At 43.1% G+C, this 20,508-nt stretch overlaps 1 protein-coding gene across 2 annotated transcripts in view; it reads right to left on the bottom strand.

The window, feature by feature from the left end:
• The window catches only part of BPGM (bisphosphoglycerate mutase), a 63,969-nt gene that overhangs the window by 31,362 nt on the left and 12,099 nt on the right, over positions 1-20,508 (bottom strand). For both annotated transcript variants that reach the window (XM_080665474.1, XM_080665473.1), the window contains exon 2: positions 10,888-11,549. In XM_080665474.1, the coding sequence (XP_080521600.1) occupies positions 10,888-11,488 (601 nt within the window). In that variant the 5' untranslated portion in view covers positions 11,489-11,549. The remainder of the gene's footprint in view (positions 1-10,887; positions 11,550-20,508) is intronic.

Genomic DNA, 20,508 nt, shown 5'->3' with positions numbered 1-20,508 from the left:
CCCCAGCACAATAAACTATTATTCCTGCACGCAGCCCTGCAAGCAAGCCTCCCTCACTTTCCGACCCCACGGCAGACAGTCCAGCTTCTCCCCGTAGGAGTTTGGGTCCCCCGCGTCTCCCCAGAAACTGGAGTTCTGAGTAATCGGGAGCTTATCTCCCTTCGGGTTGAAAACAGCAGCGCTCCCAGATGCCCGTCGCCAGCCCGATTCGCGTGTCTCCGTACCTCAGCTTTTCAGCGCTTGTGCACCCCTCAGTGCTGTTTGCTCTTTCCTTCTAGTTGTAGAACTTCCACTCAGCCAGCATTCCCGTGGTTCTGGGTGATAGACGTTTTGTCTTTTAGTTGTAGTTTTGAAATTGTTGTGCGAGGCAGCAGTTTAGGTGTTTACCTACGCCGCCATCTTGGATCCTCCGCTTCCAGGTCCACTCTTTAATAGCACCACTCTCAAGCTCATGCCTTTGGCTTAGGTGTGTGGGATCAAATCAAAGAACCAACTAAACAAAGGCCATGAGAACTATAATTTTTCATCTACAAAGGAAGGAGAGCTCAACAAAAATAGGAATGTTTCCAATAAAAAAAAGTTGACATTCCACTTTAATAACTACTCAAGTCATTCACAAAGTAAACTAATTACTTGCAAATATTTAAAATACTTAGACTAGTTAATAAGCAGTCAATGAGACAAATTTTAAATAGCAAATTAGGAAAAACCACAGGGAAGCCATTACTCATTGCTCAATTTTTACATAAGTCACATTCTTTGTCCTAAGAAAGTTAAGCAAGCAGAACTCCTAAGGCTAGAATAATGCATCTGGACTAGATTAAACCAAACTGAATCAATACTATATTATGTAATATCGTGCTACAAACTCATTAATTGGAACATCATATCACATCTTCTATCTGATAAGTGGCATAATTTTTTTTATACAGCATCCAAGCATGTTCTAAAAGGAAACATCAGAGTTCTTATCCTGCATCAACCATTTTCCATCACCTCTCTGTAGCCAACCCCTTCTGAACCCCCAACCATTGTCTTGATTTCTTTTTAAATTGATTTTACAGAAGGAAGGGTGAGGGAGGAGGGGGAGGGGAGAACGGGGAGGGGGAGGGGAGAGCGGGGAGGGGGCAAAGAGAAGGAGGGGAGGAAAGGAAGAGGGAAGGAGAGGGGTGAGGGGTGAGGGGTGAGGAGTGAGGAGAGAGGGGGAGAGGAGAGGGGAGAGGGGATAGAAACATCGATTGCCTGCCTCCCGCACATGTCCCAACTGGGGATCAAACCAGGAATCAAACTTGCCACCTGCTGGTATAATGGGACAATGGTCCAACCAACTGAGCAACACAGGCCAGCGCAACTGCCTTTAATTATTTTTTTTTTTAATATATTTTATTGATTTTTTACAGAGAGGAAGGGAGAGAGATAGAGAGTTAGAAACATCGATGAGAGAGAAACATTGATCAGCTGCCTCCTGCACACCTCCCACCGGGGATGTGCCTGCAACCAAGGCACATGCCCTTGACCGGAATCGAACCCGGGACCCTTCAGTCCACAGGCTGATGCTCTATCCACTGAGCCAAACCAGTTTCAGCTTAATTCTTTTTTAAAAAAATTCTTTATTGTTAAAAGTATTACATATGTCTCCTTGTCTTTAATTCTCAAATCTTCATGTAGTAGTTTTTAGGAGTTAACTGCAATCAAGTTAAATGATTGGGATATTTCAAGTAAGAATAAAAGTCGGGTGGTAGGTAAGTCAAAGGGGAAACAACTCAAGACCAATATGAGGATAAATTCAAACTTCATTTTCTGCATACAGGACTGACTTCAGAAAGTCAAGTCTATACCTATAAGCCACCTCCCCAAGTCACCGCAGCAGAAACAGGAACCACAGACAGTTACAATCACTGTATATATACTACACCACTCATGCTTTGTGGGAGTGGCCGTGCATATGCTCACTTCTCCCACCAGGATTATAAGCTCCTTGGAGAGGAACCATGTTTTATCCAGCCCTATATCACCCATGATCTTAGAACAGTACCTTACTCACTGAAAAAATTTAGTAAATGTTCAACAGTAAGGACCACTATTATGTGTTGGCTGCTAGGATCCAGAAATTATACATATAACTGTATGTATTATATGTCTACCTTTAATATATAAATATATGAAAAAACAACATGAACTAAAAACTCGATTACATAAAGCCCACACATGAAAGCATTCTGAGGCCTTTCAGGAGTACAATATTGGCTAAGTTTTAGAAAGAGATCCAAGTGGAGACATAGTTCCTCAAAAGTAAGGACTTTGTGTGTTTAATTATAGGTGCCGTACCCTTACACCAAGAACAATGCCTGATTTAACAGACCCTCAGCACATAGCTGAAATGAATGAATCTGAACTCCTTGGGCTTTCAAATTAAATCTAGTCTTTTATTGTTGAAGCCTTGATTAGAGATTGTATTCTCTTCATTACCTTACCAGGAAAAAAAGTTGAACAAAAGACTGCTCGCATTTAGTGCTAATAAAGTAAACAATTCATATTAAATTTGTCTTCTATGTATTTTCTTTGGTTTTCTCCAAAGTGTTTGTTTAAAATCTTTGAGTATCAGGAAATAGGAGAAAAGATGTTGAGGGAGACAGATTTGTTACAGGACAAGAGGAAACCCTACTTCTAACATGCATATTTTGGGGGATTAGAAAAAGAGGAAAACAGTTTTGACCAAATCATTCAAGTATGAGGTCCCACCCATGTCTCACTTCCCTTTCCCAATCAAGCAAGTCATAATTCAAACATGGGTATTCATGATAAGTGTTCTGTATTCTTCTATTGCCAAAATAAGAGCTAACATAAGAAATTCTAAAAAAAGAAATTCTGAATTTTATAGATGATCTACCTATTTTTAATTAAAATTCTTTAAGATCTGAATGCTATATATGTACAACTTAAGAATGGCTGGGGAACAACTGGGAATGGGTTATTTGAATACTAGAGGCCCGATGCACGAAATTCGTGCAAGAGTAGGCCTACCTTCCCCCCGGCTGCTGGCACTGACTTCCCTCTGGCACCCGGGGCCCAGGCTTGCTTCCCTCTGGCCACCGGCAGGCACCCGGGACCCGAACTTCCCTCGCAGCCCCAGCTTCGCCGGAAAGATGTCTGGTCTAATTAGCAAATTACGCTTTTATTATTACTCATATAGATTGTAACATGATGATGGGATAACAGCTTCTAATTTAGAATAAGGCTGAGAGAAGAATCCATTCTACATTTAATTTTATAGTTAAATAGCCTACAACTTTTAAAGATTTCTATAAATAAATTATACTTGTAAGAGAAAGTTTAACTATACCACTAGGCTAGTATTTGTTTCATAAAAGAGAGGCCTAAATTTGCTGCTTCTGAAAATATCACACTAAAATGCCAAAGGTGACTTACTTGTCTGTCCCTGTCCCACAGTGAGTTCCAGCTGACCTTTCCTCCCTGATTCTCTAATTTCATCTGACCACTTCTGTGCCTTGTTATGTGTACAGCTGCATGCAATTCTTCAGGGATCAAGTATGTCTTTCATGAGTCTCTTGCATGCCACTCTTATTCCAAACTTGAAACTGCCTAGCCCTGTGCTTGAACCCAGACTAAACAATCCACTTCCGCTGGCAAGATGCAGACTGCATCCACTGCCTCAGTTCAGGACCTGGCCTTGCCTTCACTGTGGGCCAGCAGGAAACAAACAGGAAGTGACTATGCCAACCACAGAGAATGAAACACACGCCTGTCTGGAATGCTACAGAACAGCATGCGTTTAGATACTAAGCCTGGTAGAGGAGTTTTCAGGGTGGTGCTTTGGGAGGAGAGTGTCTGAACCAGTGAGAGGTGGGCTCTACTTCAATCTGAACTTGTCGGTATAGCATAGGTAATTGTGCTGCTAAAAATCAGTAAAGCAGTCCCTTCAGGAAGAATTTTCTTACTATATAATATTTCATGTCTGCTCTGACTCTTCTTTCTTCTAAAGGTACTAAGAACTACTATCAAGTTAAAAGTAAAGCAAACCCCAAAATTACATATAATTTAAGAGCAGAGATATTACATAAGAAAGTAATTTCACAGGGTAGAGGCCATCCTGATCAGGCCTAGGCACTGGCATGTGGTTCCTGTGTTTGCAGTTCCTGTACAAGAGTGTTACCCAGCTCTGAATCAGTAACACTCGCTTTCCACTGTGCTGTTCTTCTGCCTTGACTCCAGGAGGTCCTTGGTGACCTACTCCTAGACTAGCTGGTTGTGAAAAGGAAAAAAGATAGATGGAAGGCCCAATTAAAAATAGAACTTAGAATTTGGTGGCAAATGAGAAGAAATAGTTTGGGGGCAGGAAAACCTTTACTAACGGAGCTCAAGACCTCAAGTACAAAATTTCATGGTCCAGAAGCGTGTACAAGACTTCTTAAGAAGAAGGAAGAAGGACTTTAAGAGGGAATTCTATATACCGACCATGGGCTAGATGTTAAATAAAGTCTGCACCAATAGGTCCTGAAGTGTTTGTTAGAAAGCATAATGATGCCCTCCAGGTTAAAAGGGACAAGTAGATGTACATGGCAACTGTCATTCAATTCTACTAACTGACAAACTAATCCAGTCTATTATTTTGAGAAACAAAGGCAAGGTCCCAATTAGAGCAATGGTCACTTCACTAGATAAAGGCGGATCTCATAAAATTGAGGTAAATTCACATACAGTAAAATTCACCCCTTTTGGTGTCCAAAATAGTTCTATCATTTCCCCAATTGACCCATCTGGCCAGGGCAGAATGCTTGGATCTTATCCTTCAATATCCTCTACAAGAGAAATTCTATTAGTGGAAAATGGCATGTAGAAAATAAGAGAATTAATTTATGAAGTGATCCTAAAATATACTCCAGTCTTCTTCATGCACATGAAATAATTTCTTCCATGTTTGGCATGGGAGTAAATACCTATATAGGGAATCATAGCAACATCGAAGAACTCCACGAATATTACCAACAGTACCACCAGGGGGCACTATAGGCCAAAAAGGAGCAAAGTTGTTATACCCAGAATGGGGAGCCATCATTACAAACCACTTTATGTCTGTCTCCCAATGGACAAATCTCAATCCTCACATAGACTCCATTAGTTTCCCCAGCCACAGGCTTGTGCCTAATAGCATATTCTGGCTTTTCTGAGAATTTTTCCCCCTGAATGTCTGCCATTCTCCCTGGACACCAACCCTACCATTTCCATTCCCTGTCTCCCTCATATACACCTTCTTTCTTCCCTGCAGACAGCTGCCAGCCCTATACCTTTTTCTGCTTTCACATACTTCCTACTCAAGTATCTTCATACAATTGACCTCTTCCAGCACAAATGCCAATGTTTTAACTCAATTATTTCCCAAATAAAACATTTTCTATAAAGTCTATTTATAGTAATAGGGGTAGGAATTACAATTTAAGATTGATTCAAATGAATTAATCTCTGAAATGTGATACAGTCCCATACCTCCAACTAAAAAAAAAAAAAAAAAAAAAAATCTTCAGAAGAAAGGTTAAATGCAGCCTGAGTACTAAAGCCTGCTAATTTCTCAGGAAAAATTCCTGTAGATTCATTTCTGTCCCATTGGTCAAAGCTGTGTTCTAATTTTTTATTGATTCTATACTTCACATCCACACATTTCTACTTTGTTATCACTTTTATATATTTGCCCTAAACTGTTTTTCTAGGCCAGTGGTTGGCAAACTCATTAGTCAACAGAGCCAAATATCAACAGTACAACGATTGAAATTTCTTTTGAGAGCCAAATTTTTCAAACTTAAACTTCTTCTAACACCACTTCTTTAAAATAGACTCGCCCAGGCCGTAGTATTTTGTGGAAGAGCCACACTCAAGGGGCCAAAGAGCCGCATGTGGCTCGTGAGCCGCAGTTTGCCGACCACGGTTCTAGGCCAATGTCAAATCCTTTAATTTTTCAGTCCCATTGATGTAATTATTTTTGCAGCTTCAATGATAACTCACATATCATTCAATTCACCCATTTAAAGTGTACAATTCAATGGCTTTTAATATATTCAGACTTGTGTAACCATCACCATAATACATTTCAGAACATTTCCACAACCCCAACCAGAAACCCTGCACCTATTTAGCAGTCACGCTTCACTCCATGCCCTCCTTCGCCTCTACCCCAGCCCCAGGAACAATCTTCTTTCTGTCTCTGTAGACTGGCCTATTCTGGACATTTCATAGAAATAGAATCCTGTAATATACTAGGGGCCCAGTGCACGAATTTGTGCACCTTGAAAGGAACTGTGGTCCACGAGGCTGCAGTAGGCACAGGGGCGGGTATCGGCCCATCGTCCATGCCCCAGCCCAGCCCCTCCCACCTCGGCCCCAGGTCCCCTGTCTGCCGGCAGCCCCACGCCCACTGCCACAACGCCACATACTGACGGCGCCAGCCCCGCTCACACCCACTGACGGCATGGCATGGAGTGATTGGGGCCGGCGCCAGCAGTGGGTGCGAGCAGTGGTTGCTGCCCCGATCACCCCTCAGGAGCAGGGGGAGGTGGAGAAGCCCTCAGGGACAAACAGGGCAGGCAGCTGCAACCCGCAACTGCTGATGGCACCGAGTGATCAGAACTAGTGCCAAGCACTGGCAGCGGGTGCGAGTGGCGGCTCTGGCGCTGGCTACGGGTGTGAGCGGGGTCGACACTGGCAGTGGGTGCAGGCGGCGGCTCTGGTGTTGGCAGCAGGTGCAAGCAGGGCTGGCACTGGCAGCAGGTGCAAGTGCCGGGTGGGACTGTGGCACACAGCAGCAAAGAATTTTTAGTATCCACCAGAGGTTCACCCTGATGACAGCAACCAGTGCCCCGCCTCGGTCTGGTGCCCTCGCTCGCCTACTCTACCATCCCACCACGGCCAACGGTGGTCAGTGCATATCATAGCGACTGGTTGTTCAGTTGTTCCGGTTGTTCCACCGTTCGGTCTATTTGCATATTAGCCTTTTATTATATAGGATGATACTCTGTGACTTGTTTCTTCTATTGTAGCAATTTTGAGGTTCATCCATGTTGTAGCATGTATCAGTATTTTATTCTTTTTTATTGCTGAATTAGAGGCCCAGTGCACAAATTCATGCACATTGAAAGGAAATTAGAAGGTGGCCAGCGGGGTGGGATTGGGCAAGACAGGCCAGACACGCCCTGGAGCCAACCTCCCCTGGTCCCTCCCTGGCCAGCCGCACCTGGGCAGTTCCGGGGCTCAAAGGGCATCTGTGGAGTGAGTGGGGACCCTCTGGCAGGTGGGGTCCCTCAGCCTGGCCTACGGTGATGGGGCCAAAACTGGCAGTCTAACATCCCCTGAGGGGTCCCGGAGTGCAGGCACTCTGCAAAGTTGCTGTTGCTCGGCAGCTCCTGTGTTGAGTGTCTGCCCCCTGGTGGTCAGTGCATGTCATTGCTACCGGTTGGAGTGACTGCCCCTGGTGGCTATTGTGCGTCATAGCTACTGGTCAGACAGTCACTTAGGCTTTTATATATGTAGACTAGAGGCCCGGTGCACAGGGGGGTCCCTTCAGCCCAGCCTGCACCCTCTCCAATCTGGGACCCCTCGGGGGATGTCCAACTACCGGCCGAGGATCAGGCCTAAACCGGCAGTCGGACATCCCTCTCACAATCCGGGACCACTGGCTCCTAACTGCTCACCTGATTGCCCCTAACTGCCGCCCCTGCTGGCCTGGTCACCCCCAACTGCCCCACCTGCTGGCCTGGTCACCCCTAACTGCCTCCCCGACTGGCCTGATCACCTCTTACTGACCCTCCCCACCAGCCTGGTTGCCACCAACTGCCCCCCCCGCCGGCCTGGTTGCTTCTCACTGCTCCCCCCCACTGGCCTGGTCACCCCCAACTGCCCCCCCCAGCCGGCCTGGGTGCCCTATGCAGCCTGCTGTTTGGTTGTTTTGGTTGCCCCACACCAACCCCCCTGCCAGCCTGGTTACCCCACGCAGCCTGCTGCTCAGTTGTTTGGTCGCTCATCACTAACCCCACTGCTGGCCTGGTCGTCCCACGCAGCCTGCTGATCAGTCATTTGGTCGCTCGTCACTAACCCCCTGCCGGCCTGGTTGCTCCATGCAGCCTGCTGCTCAGTTGTTTGGTCGGCCCTCACTAACCCCCCTGCTGGCCTGGTTGCCCCACACAGTTTGTTTGGTGGTCCATTCGGTTGTTTCTATTGTACAGACATACCACATTTAATTTATCTAACCACCAGTTAATGGGCATTTAGGTTGCTTCCACATTTTGACTACTATGAATAATACTGCTATAAAGGTTTGTTTAAATTTTTTGGTATGGATATATGTTTTTAATTATCTTAGGTATTCTTCTGGATTGAACCGTATCTACCCCCCCTCCACCCTGCAAAAAAAAAGATATGTTGAAGTCCCAACCTCCAGTACCTCAGTAAGTGACCTTATTTGCAAATAGGTTTTTTATAGAGGTAACCAAGTTAAAATGAGGCCAATGGGGTAGGCACTAGTCCAATATTACTGATGTAAGGACAAAAGGGGGAAATGTGGACAAGACTCAGAGATATACACAGAGAGAAAGCCAAGTGAAGACAGGGGTTTGCAGTGATGGATCTACAAACCAAGGAACAGATTTGTAGATTTCTGGCAATCCCAGAAGGTACAAGAGGCATGAAAGGATTCTTTCCTAAAGCCACTAGAAAGAGCATGACCCTTCCAACATCTTTATTTAGGACTTCTAGCCCCCCAAGCTATGAGAAAATTACTATCTGTTGCTTTAAGTAATCCAGTTTTTGGTGTTTTGTTACATTAGCACTAGGAAACTAAAACAGATATATACCTAGGAGTGGAATTGCTGCATCATATGGTAACTCTATATTTAATCTGTCAGAGAACTGCCAGATTGTTTTCCAAAACAGCTTTCCCATTTAATTGTTTCTCAATAAATTATTAATGATTTCAAAACCTTTCTTAAACATGTAAAGTAAACTTTTCTATGTGTAACCTTGCCTTCCACAGGTAATTCTCCCTCATTCCCCACCATGGTGACAGTTTTCTTTGGCACCATTTGTTAAACTATCCTATTTCCTTCAAAAAAAGAACAGTAACAAATAGTTAAATCATCAATGCACTAATAGGAGGAGCACTAGAATGAGCTATGGTTGAGCTACAGAATAATCTTAAAGACATCTAAACCTGAAGATAAGAGAGTAGATGATACTAAATGGCAGGGTTTTGTTTTTAAAGGGAGAATTTCCTAGCAAAGACAAGAAAGCAAAGAGGACCCTAAATGATAACATTTTCTTGAGGGAAGGGTGCCTGGCCACAAAGAGAGCTAAGTTCCATCTCTGAAAAAAGAAATTGGCATGTGAAAAAGAGTACATCTTCTGGAAGAAACTTTGAAATTCTGAATTTCAGTCTGTTGTCATCTAAGAGGAACCTCAATTCTTCTTCAAACAATAAAGTACTATAGTCCAATAATGATGAAGTTATTTATCACTTAACCAAACATCTGTTCTGAACAAGGAAGAATAGAACCCTTTATATAGTTGAGTAAATAAGATATATACACACACATACAAACAGATCGAGCGCCATGTCTAGACAATAAAGTTTTTAACAGCCAATAAAGTCTGTAGATCTTAAATTTCTGCAAAACTAATGGATGCAGGTATACGAGTAATGATTTGGCTGTTGGCCATGTTATAAAAATTAGGGCTAAAAAAACACACACACTAAAAAGTTTACAGTAAAATCTTATAAAGATCACTTTATTTTGTTACCAACAACCTATTTTCACTTAATTCACATATGAGGTCAACCCTTTCATTTTTCACAGCCCCATCTAGAAAAGTAAAGCAGAATGGAAAAGAAATGTTAGAGAAATGCACTCTAACATCAGCAAGTTAACTGCTGACATGATGATAGACTAGAAAACACCAGACAGAGCAGATCACTCAAAAAGCACAACCGGATAATGTTATTTAGTGAAGGGAGAAAGAGGGGTGAGAAATGCCCTGAAAACTTCACAGTGCAATCACTGATGCCCCAAACTGGTGAGCTTGAGTCCTCAAAAGAGTTCACTTAGTTCATGTTAACTTAAGAGACAGGTAGCAATACAGTACATTGTACAATACATTTAGAATGTAACATCAAGCATTATTGAGGCTATTAATTATCTCCAATAAGCTATCTTTTTATCCTCCTCTCCCCCACAACTTTCTCCCGATCAAGGACTAAGCCTGTTCTGGAAGGAGAGGACTGGAACAAAAGAATTGTTCAAGACACCTAGGTCTGAAAACACAGCAACAATTGTTTTAAGTTGGAAGAACATGAGCAAAACTGAAGTCTAGATAATTTTACTGATCTTGAAAGACTCCTAAGTTTACTTTAAATAACATTTCTACAGAAACCTCTTCCCTCCCTAGCCTCCTTTTATCTTTCTATAACAAAGCTACATAGCGCTTTAGTTCGGGATTCTCAAAATGGAGAACCCCCAGCAGCAGTATCAACATCTGAAAATTTCTCAGAAATGCAAATTCTTAGGCTGGGATCCCAGGCCTTCAGGTTCAGAAACGCAGAGGGCAAGGCCAGCAACCTGTGGTAGACCAAGTTTTCCCTCCTGGTGATTCTGATGCTTGCTCAAGTTTGATAGCTACTGCTCCAGCTAATATGAATAGAAAAGGCAGAGAATTTTTTTTACTTATAGAACAAAATGATTCTTAAAAGACTAAAGTGACCGAAGAGAATAGGGAAGGAAAGTCTATTATGTAAACTGTGCATTATTAACTAACACAGCATGTCCCTTCCAGATTAAGGTGTAACAATCACATTAGCAACCTCGAATAAGTATAGCATAAAGATGGTACCTTCCAGATGTTTCAGGAGTGCCCTACTGCTATTTCCATGAGCAGATATCAGAATGGTTTTGCCACTTAACACTTCAGGAGCAATCCTTTCATTCCAAAAGGGAAGGAGTCTCTCCAGAACATCCTTTAAACTTTCACACCGTGGCAGTTGATCCACAGGTACATCGCACACTTTATACCTCCGGTCACTGTAGATTTCTTGGTAGTAAGGATGAGACTCTTCAATGGGTGGCGGGGTCACATTGTAGCTTCTCCTCCAGATCCTCACTTGCTCTTCACCATGATTCAAAGCCATTTTCTCCCTATTGAGACCGATCAAGGCTCCATAGTGACGCTCATTCAGACGCCAGGAGCTTTCCACAGGAACCCACTCCTGCCCTAGCTCTTCCAGGATCAGCCAGGCTGTGTGGATGGACCGATTAAGAACAGATGTGAATACTAGATCAAACTCAAAGTTTAGCGCTTTGAGTTGCTTCCCACAGTTTCGAGCTTCCTCCAGTCCTTCATCGTTAAGTTTCTGATCCACCCAGCTACAAAAACGATTCTCTTTGTTCCAAGCACCCTCCCCATGTCTTAACATGATCAGTTTGTACTTGGACATACTGATGGCTGAGCTTCCCTTGTGCGTTCAAGTGGGCCAATGTTCAATGACAGAAATACATCTGGAAAGAGAAGAAACAAAATGCGTAAGTTATATTCTTCATTCAGCTGACTACCTGGGAAAGGAAGCACAACCTTACTACAGCCAATTTCTAAAATAAATAGGGTAATTCCTTTAAACAGTTTTGATATCAGACATCTGGCAACTCATATACTATGGCACATAAAGGCATATTATACTGATAATTAATTACAGGGAACCTAGTTGACGTAAATTTTCTGATGACTAGATAGTATGTTAATGGCATGATGTAAAATAATGAGAACACTTCATTCTAATGGCATGCTGCATTTCCACCAGATCAAAGGCAGTTTATTTACAGAAGAGAGGATTTACCAGAAGGAGGTGGAGATGTCTACAAAGATGACTAGTAACTAACTCTAGATTGAAAGCATCCTCTCACTTTGTTTTTCCTCTGGTGAAAAAAGGATATTTACCAGTCTCACCTCACTGATGACGTCATTAAACATGTTAATTCAATAAACCACCACATTTATCTGGTATATAAATCACTGATTGGTGGCATCTAATGCCACAGGCTACACCACATATAAGAAAATCTAAGTTTCAACATTCAAACAACATTAAAAGTGATTTAAAGTGACGTTAACACCAAACATGGTATTCACCTAAATAATCTCTCACCTGCCTGAATATAGTGCTTTTGGCAGGAATAAATCGGGTGCAAAACAAGTTATCAAATGCACGCAGCTGAGCAATTGCTGAGTGTAGAAACAGATTAACAGGAGCAGGTCTGCAGGAGTGAGAAGCTCAGTGATAAGGAGGCCCTGCCTCCTCCTCCCAACCCTTCAACTATCTTACACACACCGGCCACATCTCAGCAGAAGAATCTAGTGAAGTGGAGCAGGCAACCAAAAAATGTTCTGAACTTGCTAAGTTAAGCTGCTGACCCAGAGATCTGCTGGGCCACTCTGTCTCCCAGGACTCTGCTGCCTGGCTGCATCGGCCTGCCTTCACTCACCTTGCAGCGGACCTATCTTCACTGACAAATGCTGTTTGGTTTACATGCCAGTACTCTCCACCTCTACCCCAGCATTTTCCACACTGGGGAGCAAAGATTACATGAACATTGGGGCATGGTCTTCTGCTACCCTTGGCAACTTCCATTAACTGCAGATTTTATGTCCCACTAAAACTGTGATTCAGTCAGTTATATAACCCTCAGAGACAAAGTTAATTGAAATCTGAAGCTAGTTTCTTCCTTTCTTTACTAACTAGTGACGCAGTGCATGAAATTCGTGCACATTAAAAGGGGATTAATTAGAGGAAATAATTTAATATTGCTATTTGCCCTTTCTCTATAATAGAAGTGTCAGAGATGAAAGAAAATTAGTAAAATGTGTATGAAAACCTTCCTCCTGTCAGAGTCTGGGGCACACCACAGGACCCAGGGTCAAGTCCCCACTCACCCACATGCACCTCAAAATCACATGAGACCCAGACCCAGCCGGCTCCCCCCATTGGGCTAGATCCAGACCTGGCCAGTCTCACCCTTGTCAAGCCCTGCTGGGCAGGGGGCATAGCCTCAGGTCCCCTGGCCTGGCACCAGGATGGGGGCGTGGCCTGAGATCCCCCAGCCCAGACCAGGGCGGGGGACATTCCTTGAATTCCTCTATCAAGCCCTGTCAGGTGGGGGACACGGACTGAGGTCCCCTGTCAAGCCCCGCTGGGTGAGGGGCATGGCTTGAGGTCCCCTGTCAAGCCCCGCTGGGCAGGGGGTGTGGCCTCAGGTCCCCTGGCCTGGTACTGGGGCCGGGGGTGCGGCCTGAGGTCCCCTGTCAAGCCCCACAGGGTCGGGGGAGGGCGTAGCCTCAGGTCCCTGCTGATTGCTCGTTAAGGCTCCTTATGGGAACTTGGCCTCAGCTGTGGGTGCAGCCAACTTTGTGAAGGAGTGATGGTCAATTAGCATATTCCCTCTTTATTAGATAGGATTCCTAAAGATTCTGAAGGTGGGGAAAAGGCTTTAAAATTAGCTTCAGTGGAAGGCAAACGGTGCACCTGAGGAAGGCAGCAGATTGAGGTGATTTGCAAGTTGAAAGGCTCCAGCAGTTAGGTTTATGATTTCCCTTTCTTGTCAAGCACCAGGTTTGAAGCTTTAGCATATGTGGAGCAGGGAGAAAAGCATGAGGTCACTGGAAGATACTGAGCTCAGCGCTCAGCTGAAGGTCCTCACTGAGAATTTCCAGAGGGAGAGTGATGCCTCTACCCTCAGCCCAGAGGGGCATCAGGGTGTCAAAAGAACAGAGAATGGGATGAAGGCATCTGGGCGGTATTTAGCTAGGTGATTACTGGTGTCCAGAAGCAGCATAATTATGACGCTAATGAAGCTCAAGCTGGAACAAACACCTTCTAAGACACTGGGAAACCAAATAATGAATTCACATGGGTGTGTATGTAATTTACAAAAGAAAGGTATTTTTGTATTGTTTCTTCTACGAGCCCTAATCCACCAAGTAGTAGAAGCTTTAGGCCCATGAGAAACTAAATCCACCTCTCATAACATATATTGTCTTGTTTGGTGGTGGTGGGGGAGGCGGGGGGGGGAGAGAGAAAAGAAGCTATAAACTATCCCTCTGCCTCAGCCCTTACTTTGTCTTGTCAAGCAAGAAAAACCTTCTTACGCTAATGAGCTATTTTCCCTTCAGATGAAGAGGGATATGATAGGCAAATTTTGTAGGCAGAAGCACTCATCTTTTGGTTATGAACTCTACCAAAGGAATAAAAAAAATATATATAGCAGGAACACTCAGGCACACCTACCACCAAGCTTTGCAGTATTTTAATCTGCTGCATTTGCTTACTGTTTAAGGAATAAACCACTTTCTCTGCCCTCCCCCCCCCCTCAAAATATATACACTGGAGCAGAGAAACAGTCCTACAGCCACAAAGACTGTACAAATACATACCTTTCCCTCACTCATGTACAGGGAGTGAATATAGAGTAAGGTCCCAAGCTAGTGTATCTATCTCAGGTAAACTAAAAGTCACTTCCCTTTCTCCTCCTTGATGCTATCAACTGACTTTTCCCATTTAATTAACTGCTAAATATTTACAGAGGCACTGTTGAGGTTTACAGTTAGTAATCTTTAAGATTTTAATCCTTGTGGAGCTGGTATACCAAGTGTTCATCAACAAACACTAGTCAGTTTGATTAAAGTTTAAGGCATGGCCTACAAACTCACATGTCCCAGTGGCCAGACAAATGTGTGAAAAAGCAGTGATGCTGGGTTACAGGGGTGGTAGGAACAGTGGTGAGCTGCAGGGAAGATACATGCTTCTCTGATGGATGCCACTCTGTGTAAATGGACGAAGCTTTTGTATAACCTGGTCTCACTGAACTAAGGGTACCATTCCTAGAACTTTTCTGAAGAACTGAAAGAAGATGGGACTGCTGAAACCAAAGACTGGAAAGAATGCAAGACTTACCCCCAGAGAGCCTATGGATTCCATTTTATTTTTAGCATAAATGCCTTTAAAAAAAGAAAAATAATAATTTCAGCTCCTAAAAGTTTAAAGAGAAAAAAAAAAAAAAAGGAGTAGCTACTACTTAGCTCCAGCCTACTTCCCTGTGAGACTGAAGAACTGGGGTTCCTAGATCTTCCAATTGTCAAAAACCCTGGAAATGCACATTTTCATGTGATACCTGATACAAATACTGGCGACTCATCTGAATAGTTTTTAAATGTGAGCTAAACAAAACATGTCTGCATGCTAGATTGGGTCTGCTAGTGTATGACCTGTGACTTAAATGGAAATGTCCTCCTGGCACAGATGAGTGGGGAGGCCATCATACCGCAGGAGATGTCAGACCCCAAGCCTCCAGGCTCCAATCCAAGCTTTTCCCTGTTATTGTCCGACACACTCTTTCAGAACAGACCTTCTAATCCCCTATGTTTCTTGTTCCTGTCCTTCCTTCACTAAACCCTTTGCCACCAGCCTGCAGAGTCCCAACTCTGTAATCAAACTCCCACTCAACTTTGTACTCTTCCTGGAATGCTTCCTCCAGCTCTGAGCTGTAACCAAGCTGAAAGTGAACTGAATGCAAACTATCTCTCAGTTGTCTGCTTCTCTCTTTTGTTGGGGGTGTTTGTGCCTCATATCCTGGAGCAGAAACAGGGGCAGGTGATGGGTGGTCAGGGTCCTGCTCCCTCTCAATGGTATTTCCCAACCAAATACCTCCACCCCATCTTTCTTCCTTTTTTTGGGGGGGGGGGAAGGTGGGGATGATTATGAGAATCTTGCTATATTCAGCTGTAGCTCTCTTGCCCTCATTTATTACCTGCAAACTTCCTGAAAACTAAGAACCCCATTTAAAACCCTCAATTACTTCCTATTGATCTGAGGCTAAAGTTCAAAGTCCTTACTGTGACCCGCAAGGCTTTGGTTTTCTTTTATTTCCTTGAACATGCCATGTTCTTTCTTGCCTCAGGACCTCTGCATATACTACACAGAACCCTCTCCCAGCCCATCACTGTCTCCCCTTCACTTTCACTTCAGTCCCACGCTGCTTTCAGTAATGTCTAGTCATCCTTTAGATCAGCTGTGTCCAGTCAAAATATAATGCAAGCCATATATGTTCTAAAGCCATATTAAAAGTTAAAAATAGCTTTATGGTGGGGGGAGAAAAATGGCGGCAGAATAGACAGACGTGTTCCGAGCCTTGTCCCGGAGCAGAAAGAAAGAACAGCTGAGGGTCGCACTAGGAGTGTTTGTTGGCAAGTTGGGGGACAGCTGAACTCCAGAAGAAGGTGGGAGACTGCTAGACGGGGTTCCCCTGACCTGGCAGCTCCCACTGCGGCTGGGTCCCCTCCCGGAGCTGCGGGCTTGGACGCGGAGTCGCCGCCATCTGGAACCGGAAAGTGGAGCTTATCGGAAGCCTGAGAATCCACAACTGCAGCACCCACGGAACAGCTGCGAGCCCCAGAACAACGCTCCCCAATTGGCGCAAACACACGGGTTCAGAGGAGCTCTACACTCCACCACGGAAAGGTCAGATTTCGCCTGGGATAAGGTGAGGTCTCTGGTCCCAGCGCGAGAGAGGAACGCGCGTTTTGCGGGAGCTGGAGGACCAGGGAAGTCTGTGCCTAGAAAAATCGGAGGCTACTGGGGCTGGCGTGATCTGTGAATGTGGAAGGGGGTCCTCAAAGCTGCTAACAGAAGGGCTCTCTAAAAAGCAACCCATTTTGATCTGAAGTGCAGGGACACCCTAAGAATTTCAGGGGTGTGCTAGACTTACGCGCAGCCACGGAGTGCGCACACTTGGGCTTTTTCCTCTTGAAATTCTTGCTTCTGATTACTAAGCCCAATTCATAGGTTCACCCAGTTGGGGACACCCTGGGAGACTGCAGGGGAAAGTTGTTTTTCTGGAACCTGGGGATCGGAGCGGGGAGTGACCATCGGAGAGCCAGCTCTGAGGCAGCCCACTCCCACAAACCGGTAGTGAGTGCCACAGGGAAAGAAGGCTCTAACACTCCCTAGAGAGGCCATAGATAAACCCGGAAGTCAATCCAGAAACACTGCCACCCAGGGGCTGAATCACAAATTGACTCTTGTGTAATCAAAAATAAAGGAATACGAATTAAGACACACCACCTGCTTAAAATCAGGACTGGCTTACATCACTGAAGAGCAGTGGAACGCAGGGAACTGCAATACTGTCCGGACTGAGAAACAGGCGTGCCAAACAGAACAACAGAGGAAGTGAATGACCTTCACTACTCCACATTTTATTTTTATTTTTTATTTTTTTATTTTCATTTTTTGCATCTTTTACTCAAGAAACTAATTTTTTTCCTCACTTGATTTTACCTTTTTAATTATTACATTTTTATTTTCAATCCGTATTATTACTACTGCAATTTTATCTTTTTTTTTTTTAAGTGTCATTTTATTTTCTCTTCATTTTGTTTTGGGATTAATGTTCTACATTCTATTTTTATCTTTCCTTTAGCATCATTTTACTCTATCTCAAATCTACCTTTATGCCATCACTCTCTTCCTCACTTTTCCCTTTTCAGTGTCCTGTTTATCTTACCCCTTTCCTGCTTTAGATTTTCCCTATTCTTTCTGTTTACCCCCTTTTAAAATTTCACCCTACTTATATATCTAATCTCCAATCCCCTGCTCCAAGTCCATACACACCTCTCTCTTCGCTGTCTTAACTATCCAAAAAATTGTTTTTCTCTCTGTCCTTTTGTTGTTGTTCGTTTGAATGTAGATTATATTGAATTTTTATGATTTTTTGTGAGATTGTTTTGCTTATTCTTCTTTTGTTTATTTTTTTGTTTGTTTAGTGCTTCTGTTTTCCCTTGCCTCACTCAATATTAGTTGGTGTTGTAGTCTGTATTAATCCCCAGGTACTTGTTGCTGGCATTTGCTGGGATAAGTAATTGTTCTATTGGAGTTTTATCCCCAATATATATAGTCTGTTTCCCTTTCTCTCTTAGTCTCTTTCTTGTCTCTCTTACTTTTTTTTCTTCTTTTTTTCCCTTTTCCCAATTTCATTTTGACACCCTTTTTTTTCTTCTTCTTCTTTCTTTCTTTTTCCTCTTCTTCTTTCTCTACTATCCCCTAATTTGCCTTTCTCTGGTGGTCACCTTTATTGGAGGTTATTAATATCGTGAATACATTTCTGTTCAGTGCCTTGTGTGTTGTACCTGGTAGTGCTGTATTTTGTGCCTTTAAATCGACGCAGGAGAGAGAGAACTACATAACCAGACACCCAGAGAAGAGAGACCATGGGGAGACAAAGACACAGCCCGCATATGAAAGAAAAGCAGGCATCACCAGAAAAGGAAGTAAACGAAATGGAAGCAAGCAACCTTCCAGAAAAAGAATTCAGAGAAATGGTCATAAGGTGGCTGAAAAGAATGGAAGACAAATTCGACAATATGAGCAAGAACCAAGAGGAAATGAAGAAGAACCAAGAAGAAATGAAAAATGACATCGCTGCTGTAAAGAACTCAATAGAAAGCATCAAGAGTAGACTAGAAGAAGCAGAGGACCGCATCAGTGAGCTAGAAGACAAGATGGGAAAAAATACCCAAGTAGAACAACTTCTAGAAAAAAAATTAAAAGGCAGGAGGAGAGCCTAAGGGAACTTTGGGACAACACGAAACAAAACAACATCCGCATAATAGGGGTTCCAGAAGGAAAGGAAGCTGAGCAAGGAATAGAAAACCTATTTGAAGAAATAATGACAGAAAATTTCCCTGATATAGAGAAGAAAAACCCACACAAATCCAAGAAGCTCACAGAGTCCCAAGCAAAATGAACCCCAAAAGACCGACGCCAAGGCACATTATAATTAAATTGGCAAACACCAACGACAAAGTAAGAATCTTAAAAGCGGCCAGAGAGAGACAGAAAGTTACATACAAAGGAACCCCCATCAGACTAGCAACTGATTTCTCAACAGAAACTCATCAGGCCAGAAGGGAATGGAATGAAATATACAAAGTCATGCAAAGGAAGGGTCTGAATCCAAGAATAATGTACCAGCAAGGCTGTCAATCAAAATAAAGGTGAAATCAGGAGCTTCACAGACAAAAAAGGACTAAGGGAATTTATTACCACCAAACCAGCAATGCAAGAAATGCTAAAGGGTCTGCTGTAAAAGAAAAAAAAGAAATAGGAAGCGAAGAAGGAACACAGGTGTAAAGAATAGGAATGGCGACAAATAAGTACCTATCAATAATAACTTTAAATGTAAATGGATTAAATGTCCCAATCAAAAGACATAGGGTAATGGATTGGATAAGAAAACATGACCCATATATCTGCTGTCTACAAGAAACCCACCTCAGAAAAAAAGACGCACACAGACTGAGGGTGAAGGGATGGAAAAAGGTTTTCCAGGCAAATGGAACTGAAAAAAAAGCTGGGGTAGCAATACTTATATCTGACAAATTAGATCTCAAACTGAAGGACATAACAAGAGATAAGGAAGGCCACTTCATAATACTAAAGGGAGTAATCCAACAAGAAGAAATAACTCTGGTAAACATATATGCACCCAATACAGGAGCACCCAAATACATAAAAAAACTCCTGGAGGATATCAAGGGAGAGATTGACAGCAATACAATCATAGTAGGAGACTTCAATACCCCACTATCACCATTGGACAAATCCTCTAAACAAAAAATCAGCAAAGAAACATCAATCCTAAATGACTCACTAGACCAGATGGAATTAATTGAAATCTTCAGAACATTTCACCCCAAAGCCACAGAATATACATTCTTCTCAAGTGCACATGGGTCATTTTCAAAGATAGACCATATGTTGGGACATAGGCAAAGTCTCTTCAAATTCAAGAAGATAGAAATCATATCAAGCATCTTCTCAGACCACAGTGGCATAAAACTGGAAATCAACTACAATAAAAACAACCCAAAGAAATCAAACACATGGAGACTAAACAGCATGCTATTAAACCATGACTGGGTTACCAGAGAGATCAAAGAAGAAATAAAAAACATCATGACAACAAATGACAATGAAAACACTACAATCCAAAATCTATGGGACACAGCGAAAGCAGTCTTGAGAGGGAAGTTCATAGCTCTACAAGCCTACTGCAAAAAAACAAGAAACAGGGGTAATAAATTACCTAACCCAACAACTCAAAGAGTTAGAAAAAGAGCAACAAGAAAAGCCCAGTGTAAGCAGAAGGAAGGAAATAATAAAGATCAGAGCACAGATAAACGACATAGAGACCAAAGAAACAATACAAAAGATCAACAAAACCAAGAGCTGGTTCTTTGAAAGCATAAACAAGATTGATGAACCTCTAGCCAGGCTCACCAAGAAGCAAAGAGAGAGGACCCAAATAAACAAGATCAGAAATGAAAGAGGTGAAATAACAACAGATCCCGCCAAAATACAAAGGATTGTTAAAAAATACTACGAACAACTCTATTCCAACAAACTGGACA

The sequence above is a fragment of the Plecotus auritus genome (assembly GCF_963455305.1).
Source record: "Plecotus auritus genome assembly, chromosome: 4".
NCBI lineage: Eukaryota > Metazoa > Chordata > Mammalia > Chiroptera > Vespertilionidae > Plecotus > Plecotus auritus.
This window is presented reverse-complemented; position numbering and strand designations above follow the sequence as displayed.